We start from the raw sequence: 10,499 nt of genomic DNA on the forward strand, positions 1-10,499 counted from the left end.
CACAGGGAGACCAGGGCTGATCACATTTCAAATAAAGTCAATACGTCCCCAACGAGAAGTTGCCGTGTCGGGTTTTTGGTTCTCGTTTCAGGTTTCCAAACCTGCTTCTTTATTGAGAAGAGTTATTCTCAAGAGACTTTTGGAGTGGTCATGTCTCGAACCAAGAGCAGGCTTGGGTCAGATTTGTATGAGGAAGAGCAAGGAAAGAGACGGTAGCTTGTCCTGGACTGACCCGGGCTTGACCAGACAGAGAGAGGGCACCAACTGACGGCTCTGACTGTGACCTGTCAACAGATCAGAGGCTGCTGCTTGGACCAGACTCACCAAAAAACCCCAGGAGGTGAGAGGTGACAGAGGGAGCAACAGGGACCATCTACCTGACCGGCGCTGACCGTCCGTCTGTGACCGCGCGCCATCATGAGCCAGCCGTGCTCCGAGAGCTCCGAGGACGAGGAGCGCACGGAGGAGCGCCGGGTGAACCGGCTGCCCATCATCCAGCTCTTGCCCAGGTCCAGAGGGGGCTCTCCCTCTCCGGGAGGCTCCCCCAGGAGCTCCCCCAAGGACTCCCCGCGCGCCTCGCCCCGGAACTCCCCGCTGCTCTTCAGGAAGCTGATGATGAACCGCAGCATCTGTCTCCAGAGACGCCGCTTCACTCTGGCCCACACGCCCAGGTAGAGTCCGTAAACCAAGCGCCCGAGCTCCAGGTGGCAAAGAGCAGTTTGGGGCGAAGCGCGATTGTGATTGTGTGTTGTCGCGTTAACTAAACCACAGGGAGGGTTGTTGCCGTTGTTGCCGGCATTTTGATCTTTTTCAAAGTTGACAGAACTGATCCTTTTCATCCGCACGCACACTTGGACTTGGCCCAGGTAATTGCAAATTACATTCCACTTCTTCAAGTCAGCAACTGTAGCGGATTACCTACCAGACCATCACAGATCAATTAGCTTTCATGTAGCAAGACATGATGGTGTCTATAGTATAATACTTAGTATTATACTATAGACATCACATTTGGGATATCTGAGGAGCGATCAGTATCTTACCACAAATAATGTGTGTATGTGTAATAAATGTGTTAGCAAGGCACTATTTGAAACGATCTCACATAATTCGCCCCTAACTGTGGGAGCCCATGTGACTTGACTTTATAGTGTGGTTTTAGACTGTGAGTACATCAAGCCTCTAATTATGGTTGGATGTTGGAAATAGAAGTGTGTTGTTTATGGAGGGGTGTCACTGTAGAGAGGTTTCTGTACTTCTGCTTTATTCTTGTTGTGCCCTTGAGCCTGTGTAATGAAATTCAGCCAGACCACAAGATGCTCATAAACAGATCTCTCTGCTCGAATAAAATCAGCCATTGTTTTTGGGGGGAAATACTTCAAACCTGCTAGAAATACTCCTGTTATCTCTGTTATCTCATCATGTGAGAACTTCAAGCAGCTGTAATTGACTCCGAATACGACACTGTGGACACAAGCTAAAGATCTGCAGATGAGATTCTGCTTGGTCATCTTTCTTGTGGTCTGAAACAATAGATTTGATTTTCAAGGTTGCTACAGTAAAAAAGGAATAATTAGCAGCATTTGTCTTAGCTGTCTCAAAGATGGTCCAGTGCTACGCAAGAATATATGTCCCGATTTCAAAATATGCTGTAACCTTTTAGCAATTCATTTCTTATAAAGGTGCAAACGTTTTTCTACAGAAAGTAGATCTACTTTGTGTGTTTTTTTTATCTCTGGGCTGAATCGACTAAAAACACAGAACTAAATGACTTCTCTTCTACGAGTGGATCAGCAGCTTGTTTGTTCCACTTTTTCTTTTTGGTCAAGCAACTGCTTTAATCTGTGCGCAACAAAACAGACGTTATTAATAGCCGCACAATAATGCCACACACCTCTAGCCTGTCGCTGGCTCATCGCTGTGTTTTTCCACTGCCTTGATCAGCTACAGGACTGAGTTTGCCTTCACTTAACACCCACACACACGTAGCCAGTCGTACTCTGACATGGGCAGCAGTCCTGTGCAAGAATATGAACTCTTGTGTCCTGTTTCCCTACAAGGAGATACGGTCAAACGTTTCCCATGTATTCCTAAGTCTTGGTGTACTATTAGTGTGTGGGCCTGTTTGCTCAGCGCACAGCTGCCTTGCTGGAGGCCTGTCAGCCAGCCCCTGTACCTGTTGATAGTATTAGTTTTATGAGTCCTGATGGCGTCATCCACCTAGTCCCGACACATGATATCGATGCTGATCAAATATTGACCCAGTTAACTATGTTGAGAATATAATGAAAGAATACTTGACCTTAATTGCTCGAAAGAAGAATACACAGGGGTGTTATATACCATGTGTGGATAGACAGGTAGATAGACTGACTGACAGACAGTTAGGTGTTTGTGTGTTCAGCTTTGTTGCTTTGAGGAGGAGTCGTGATTGCCTGGTTGGTCTGTTCAGTCAGAGGCCTTCTAGGTTTCTTCCAGAGAACTGTGTGCTGTTGTTAGGGCCCCGCTTGAGGATATTCCTTTACAATGAAAATGGAGATTATTTGTCATTTTACTTACTTAAGTTGTACATATTTTTGCATTCCAAATAAAAATAGTAAAAAGAGAGAACTGTGTTCCGTGGGAAAAGGAATAGCAAAACTAGCTTTTACGAACACGCCTCTCATCTCTCTCTCTCTCTCTCGTTCGTTCCTTAGGCCCCGCCCCACCCAACGTATATCGAACATATAAAAGAGCAAACCTACGTATAACACAATTAAATGTCCCAACATTGCCAATTAGTCATAGCACTACCCACAGCAGCCAGCAAGTGACGCACATACACACACCAATTGGTGATAGCACTACCCACAGCATCCACCAGGTGGTGCACGCATACATACGTACGCACGCACGTGCGCGCGCACACACACACACACACACGGAGTGATTGCGTGCTCCAACAGGTATCTATAGAACTATAGTATATACTCTAAAGTGGCGGCACGAAGCGAGCAAGAGCTGTTACAAGGTGTCTCTAATTTGTTGCAGTGACGTTTGATGACATCCACCTGAGCAAACTAAAACAAAGAGCCTGGGTGAAACTGGAGCCGCCGCTATAAAAACCCTGCTTTACTTTAGTCGGCAATGAGGATTAAACACAGAAGAAGTCGGTGCCGACAGGAAAATTCAAAAGTGTTTACAAGTTCATTCACCTCTGTAAACCTGGAGCGGGGAGGGGTCATCTTTCCCAGGGCTTGAAGAGTCCTGGCTTGTTGTAGTGGAGATAGAGAGCACAGTAAACCAGGGGAGCGCTGGATATATTTCATCTCCCAGGTTTACTGTCTCTGCAGCCAAGCTGTCCCATTCATTTCACTCTGTCTGATGAACATCTAAATAGTGGAGCGGAGGGCAAGTCGCCATTCAGGACGAGGGGAATTCAAGAACCAGAATTCTGGAACAGCTAAAAGGCAAATGGTTCCTTTAAGCTTAACATAGATGTTCAACTTGTCAGGAGTTTGATATTGTGCAGGTCCGGGGTGGAGCCAGTGGAAGCGGGCTAGCTGTCCCTCTGGAGGAAATGTACAGTGTCTGCCCCATAGCTAGCTGTCCCTCTGGAGGGTATGTACAGTGTCTGTCCCATAGCTAGCTGTCCCTCTGGAGGGAATGTACAGTGTCTGTCCCATAGCTAGCTGTCCCTCTGGAGGGAATGTACAGTGTCTGTCCCATAGCTAGCTGTCCCTCTGGAGGGTATGTACAGTGTCTGTCCCATAGCTAGCTGTCCCTCTGGAGGAAATGTACAGTGTCTGCCCCATAGCTAGCTGTCCCTCTGGAGGGTATGTACAGTGTCTGTCCCATAGCTAGCTGTCCCTCTGGAGGAAATGTACAGTGTCTGCCCCATAGCTAGCTGTCCCTCTGGAGGGTATGTACAGTGTCTGTCCCATAGCTAGCTGTCCCTCTGGAGGGAATGTACAGTGTCTGTCCCATAGCTAGCTGTCCCTCTGGAAGGTATGTACAGTGTCTGTCCCATAGCTAGCTGTCCCTCTGGAGGGAATGTACAGTGTCTGTCCCATAGCTAGCTGTCCCTCTGGAGGGAATGTACAGTGTCTGTCCCATAGCTAGCTGTCCCTCTGGAGGGAATGTACAGTGTCTGTCCCATAGCTAGCTGTCCCTCTGGAGGGAATGTACAGTGTCTGTCCCATAGCTAGCTGTCCCTCTGGAGGGAATGTACAGTGTCTGTCCCATAGCTAGCTGTCCCTCTGGAGGGAATGTACAGTGTCTGTCCCATAGCTAGCTGTCCCTCTGGAGGGAATGTACAGTGTCTGTCCCATAGCTAGCTGTCCCTCTGGAGGGAATGTACAGTGTCTGTCCCATAGCTAGCTGTCCCTCTGGAGGGAATGTACAGTGTCTGTCCCATAGCTAGCTGTCCCTCTGGAGGGAATGTACAGTGTCTGTCCCATAGCTAGCTGTCCCTCTGGAGGGAATGTACAGTGTCTGTCCCATAGCTAGCTGTCCCTCTGGAGGGAATGTACAGTGTCTGTCCCATAGCTAGCTGTCCCTCTGGAGGGAATGTACAGTGTCTGTCCCATAGCGTCACAGCTGAAATTAATGGATGGAGATGAGTTATTGCAGGATGGCTGGCAAGGAGGGGGAATTAAACAAACTGGGAGTCTGGCGGAAAATAAACGTTGAAGGGAGCTCAAATATAGTACATACCCGTGAAGTTATTTCCTCTTTTTCCACTCGGACACACCAGGTCAAATGGATTTTGTGAGAAAACATGTTTTGGTGGGATAGCTAGCCTTGTTGCCAATATGCCTTTTATTGATTCACTTAGAACACACACATACTTAATTCTCACTTTTTATGAATGTAATGTCAGCTCTCGGGCTCTCTAGCTGCTCAGCTGTCTTCGTCTCGTCTATGGAGAATACAGTCGTGTTATGCTAATTAGCAGTGGCAAAGTTTATCCGCCATCTGATGTCATCTAGAGCAATTTGCACATTAGAGAAGGATTGTGGCAGTTGTGTGGAAAAATTGCAGCTAAGATGAGATTTATAAAGTTACATTTCCACAATAATGCAATATTCTTACTTCATTTTATTGATTAGATATTGCTCAGTAAAGAACAGGCATGACTTTCTAATTCAAAAAAGAGTCACCACACACTCATAGCTCCAAATCTTCAACGCACAGATTTACTTGGACATAAAAAACAAAACGTTTACATAACCCTGATGAAGGCAGCATGTTACTGCTGAATGTTTTGATATCCAAATAAACCTAATCAGCAGAACTAATGAGTGTGCAGTGACCTTTCTTTGAGTATATTTATTTAGCCCTATTGGACTCCACCTCTCTAATACACGTGTGTGTGTGTGTGTGTGTGTGTGTTAGGGATGGGCATCGAATTTCGAATTTTCGAATAATCGTTGTTATTATCAAGGTCGACTTTTATTATTGAAATTCGAAATTCGAAAAAAAAAAAAAAAAAATTTTTTTTTTTTTTGAGTGAAATGTTGCATTGTCTCCCCTGATTCTAAGTACCGGTATAGTCAAATCGCTATAAGCATTTTAAGCAAGGTTTATGGAAAAATGAATGGCGGATGAAATCCCATGAAGAGGGAGAGGGGGTGACTTTGGCACCCCTTTGGCACTCAGACCTGAGCCTACTAAATATTTAATGAACCACAACCACTCATGATTGTCAAAACTGTTTTTTATTTTCGAAAATGTCAATGTAAAAAAAATTAAAAATGTAAAAAAAAAAATTTTTTTTTTTTTTTTTTTTTTTTTTTACATTTTTTTATTTATTTTCGAAATTCGAATTAAATTCGAATTTGGCCAGCGAATTTCGAATAGTGTTTTTGCTAGAAATGCCCATCCCTAGTGTGTGTGTGTGTGTGTGTGTGTGTGTGTGTGTGTGTGTGTGTGTGTGTGTGTGTGTGTGTGTGTGTGTGTGTCTGTGTGTGTGTGTGTGTGTGTGTGTGTGTGTGTGTGTGTGTGTGTGTGTGTGTGTGTGTGTGTGTGTGTGTGTGTGTGTGTGTTTCCTCCTGTCTGCTGCTTACCACACTGTGATGAAGTTTGGTAATACCCAGGCTATAGATGAGTCAAGTTTCTTTAACCGTCTTCATTGAATGTCAATGGTAAAAGGTTAATCTTTCAAAAGTAGGCCTGTGCACATCCCACCTTCATCCAGGTGCAGGGCAAAAGGCGTGATATTCAGTAAGAGCGAATGAATGTCCGCACACCGGTTAATTTAATAATTGAATAAGCGCAACGTTTCGACCCCACACGGGTCTTCTTCAGGCAATCAATCAACAAAGCACAGACAGGAAAATGGCAGTTCATATAGCTGTTCAGGTGTTTAGTTAATGGTAAACACCTGCCCATCAGCTGATCCGGCCTATACAACATTTTTTTTTATTTTTTTTATTTATTTTTTATAAAAGGTTAATCTCACATTATCTGAATCACTAACACATACTACTAGGGCTGTGAATCTTCACTGGCCTCACGATTCGATTACGATTCAGAGCGCTACGATTCGATTCGATTACGATTATCGATGCATCTCGATGCATCTCGATGCATCTTAAATCGATGCATCACTTTTTTCCGCAATACATGATTTATTTTTTCTCACTTTCTTTTTTCTCACTGTGTGGCTACTTTTAAAATAAGAGTGCATTTGGAATTGCATTGTATTATGATCCATAATTAAAATAAACAACTGCATGTACTTCCATTATATTTTATTTGATTATATATATATATATATATATATATATATCTCTTTCTTTCTTTTTTTATAATCGATTTTTGACATTTGTGAATCGATGCAGAATCATGCACGTCCGCATCGCGATGCGTCTTATAATCGATTATTTTTGACACCCCTACATACTACATACAGTCTGTCACCTTGTTTTAACCTGTAATTGTAGCACCCCCTCGGGCTGATCTAGCCTGATATTCGGACTGGATTGTCAACTCGTAAACTCATTTCCTCTTCTAGAACAGCCAAATCCACAACTGCGGAGTTGGCATGGCTTCGAAGGCCTGGAGCCAGGCTAGGGCTGACCAGCGTCATTCTGAAAATGCTGGAAGGAGTGGTGACATAATGTCAACTTGTGTTGGCTATAGGTACATATATGACATATGACATAATGACATATATGACATATGCCTTTGCGTCTGGGTTGCCTCCCTCAAATTAGGGGGGAAACTAATCACATATTCGACTATTTTTGTGATCAAATATTTTGCCCACATAAAATGTTTGTTTAACACTGCAGAGGAAATTGTTGGAATCAGATGGATTAGGCTATATCAGGACATGGGAAGAGGACACAATATTAAAAAGGAAAATTTAATTTAAACACACTCACACACAACACACACAAACACACACACACACACACACACACACACACACACACACACACACACGCATACACACACACACACACACACAACACACACAACACACACACACACACACACGGACAGTATTGAGCTATTGATTTACCCGTTCAGCATTTGCTGCTGGCTTGGAAAGCCGACTGTTTCTATGAGAAGAGAAACTGTACTGCAGCTGCAGTGTTTCAAATCTGTCATCGAGATAATGTGTTACCTTGTACCCATGGCAATTCAACCCGATCTCATGGGAGAGCGTATGTATGACACGCGGTTGTTACCTTGTGTCATACATACGCAGAAATGCAGTTTCTCATGTAGTTCATATGCAACTTTGCCTCGTCCACTTACATTATAAATCTAACATGCATAATAACTTTACGTGGAAGTTATGGGGGTTAGGTTTAGTGTTATGGTTAGGGTCAGGGTTAGGTTCAGGGTTAGGTTAAGGGTTTGGGTTAGTGGTTGCGAGTTTGTTAACGTTACTTCAACTTACTGCCGCCATTGTTGCCGCCGAAGTTGCGTATGAACTGCGCGAGAAACTGCGTTTCTGCATATGTATGACACGAGATAACACCCCGCGTGTCATACATAGAGACACTGCAAAACGCATCATCATTCAGAAGCCACGCCCAAGACGGGGGAAAATACAAGGAAGCACTGCCTGACGACTGCAGCTAGCAAAACAAACCGGGGCTAACCGGGGCGAACGGAGGAACTCTCGTCAGATAGAAATAGTTTAGCGGGGTTTTACAGGGATTTGGACAGTTTTTTTTTAGATCATGTCAAAAGATTATTTCAGTACACTTCCTCCAACGGAGAGGGAAAGGTGCATCGAGAAAATGAACTCAGTTGGCCTGGAGCAGTGTCCCTTTTCATTGCCCAAACAACGCTGGATAAACGATTCCACACAGTGGCCTGAAGTGAAATACTATGACATCAGCTTTTAGGCATGTTTACCGGTACATTAATGAAAATAACGCTGGTGTAACATCAGACAGATGGCATCAGACGCGCTGGCGTTCTCCTATGTCACGTAGTTGCACACAAAGATCATATGGAAGATGAACACTCCAACTTACTTCCTTGACAGCTAAATCCACATTTTCTTCTCGCGAATTCTCAATGGCTTCCTTGTTTTGCTCGGGCGTACAAAAAAAATTTAATTGACGATTTTTTACATTTGTTGTCTGCGCAGCCCCACCACACAACAGCTTTTAGCTATGTTTAATTCAAGGAAAATGACGCTGGTGAATGGGAGTGAACGGAGCGATTTCCCCCGTGATGGGCGTGGCCTATTTCATGCAGTGTCTCTATACGCTCTCCTGTAGTATACGTCTAGTAGTATAGTATAGTATAGTTTTCCCATCCTTCACCTCTACCATTTGACAGATAATAACTGCAGTGTAGTACCACACTAGTCCCAGTACTATTCACACTGGTCCACTTTCACGTGCTGTGACAGTCATTATTTTTGTCCTATCTCTGTCCTCTCTCTGTTCTGTCGCTCTCTCCGTCCCATCTCTCTCTCTCGACCCCCTTCCCCCTCCACCCCCTCCAACCGCTCCTCCCTCTCTCTCTCCCTCTCTCTCTCTCTCACTCTCTCCCTCTCTCTCTCTCTCTCTCTCTCTCCCTCTCTCTCTCTCCCTCTCTCTCTCTCCCTCTCTCTCTGTCTCTCTCTCTCTCTCTCTCTCTCTCGGGGGAGACAGTGTTGTTGTTTGTTGTTCTGAGAGCGGGTTGAGGAGAGCAGAGCAGAGAGAGTTAGAGTCAGATATGGACCAGGGACCAGGGACTGGGCCGGGCCACTCCACACAACATCTGATGGGATAATAACACTCTTTCTTTCTTCTTTTTTCTCCCACCTCACTTTCCCCCTCCACTAAGAATAACTCTGCTCAGTCTGTTGCTTTAGCATAGCAAGAGGTAACTCCAGTACCCAAATCAAGGTTGTTGGAGCTGCCTTTTTCTAGAGAGAGAAACTATCTGGAGCCTCTTTTCAAGGAATTTTTTCGTCAGTCTTGCAGCTCATTGGGAAGAAGTCAAGCTCGCTGTTTCCCTATTTAGGAATGTGGGGAGAGAGAGAGGAAGAGAGGAAGAGAGAGAGAGAGAGCAGCAGAAAGGTTTCTCTTGGCTCGTCTTCAGCGAGCTGAAAGGAGAGCGGTTGGGGGAATTGGTCCCAGATGAGCGCTGACAGCTGACACCATCCTCAATTTACCTTGATTTGATTTGGCCCCATCGGCTCACTGTCAGCGGGATGATATGCTAACTCACTCTGTGATCGCTTTCTAACAGGCAGGACTCTTTGCCTTTTTAGGTGGTTCACACACACATGCACACACACACACACACACACACACACACACACACGCGCGCGCGAGCGCACGCACGCACACACACACACACACACACACACACTTAGCTGAAACTTAAAAAACAACAACAAGTGGACATATCCTTGGACCAAGCGCTGCTGAACAGCAAATTGAATGTCCAGCTTGATGCACTTTAAGCTGATTCTGCACTGATAAGTTTTTTTTTATATCAACTTCCTGATCTAAGAAATACAGAGGAGACTCATCAGGTCTGATGTTAGTTTACAGACCAGCGACTGCTTGTTCAAACTAAAGTCACTCCTTACCTGCTGCTGTCTTTTACAAGGTGCAGCCGAAAGCGCCTTTTAGCGTTTTGCATTTTGACTTGCTCTGTTTTGCATTTGTGGACCTGTTTTCCCTACATGGTCCTTCAAAAGCAAGCCGTCTCCCTTTGGCACAACTCGAAAACCACAAAGAACATCAAGGAATCATCAGACAGCCTCATGTCCGCTCCGTGACAGCATGGTGGTGCTGCCTCACGCCAGAGAAGTTCACTGAGAAGTTGCATCCCGTATTGCAGTTATCCGTTGCCATCCGAAGCCGTTGTTTTGATCCTTTTTCTGAAAGGCACCAAACTCTCTCTGAGCCCGCCAGCAAAATGATGAACAAAGACTCTCGCCTTTTGAGGAAGGTGCACGGGAACTTCTCCATGCGCCGGCACTCATGCATCGGGTATGTACTGTATTATTGTGTGTTATTAGCTCTGAAAGGGAGTTATTGATTTGCGCG

At 44.9% G+C, this 10,499-nt stretch overlaps 1 protein-coding gene across 1 annotated transcript in view; it reads left to right on the plus strand.

Moving 5' to 3' along the window:
* Positions 1-597: 597 nt before the first annotated feature.
* pde4ca (phosphodiesterase 4C, cAMP-specific a) overlaps positions 598-10,499 on the plus strand; it is a gene marked incomplete at its 3' end in the record, with an annotated part of 68,170 nt that continues 58,268 nt past the window's right edge. The window contains exon 1 of the mRNA XM_083659176.1: positions 598-671. Coding sequence (XP_083515302.1) covers positions 613-671 — 59 coding nt within the window. The 5' untranslated portion in view covers positions 598-612. The remainder of the gene's footprint in view (positions 672-10,499) is intronic.

This window comes from Poromitra crassiceps (genome assembly GCF_964638095.1).
Source record: "Poromitra crassiceps genome assembly, chromosome: 23".
NCBI lineage: Eukaryota > Metazoa > Chordata > Actinopteri > Beryciformes > Melamphaidae > Poromitra > Poromitra crassiceps.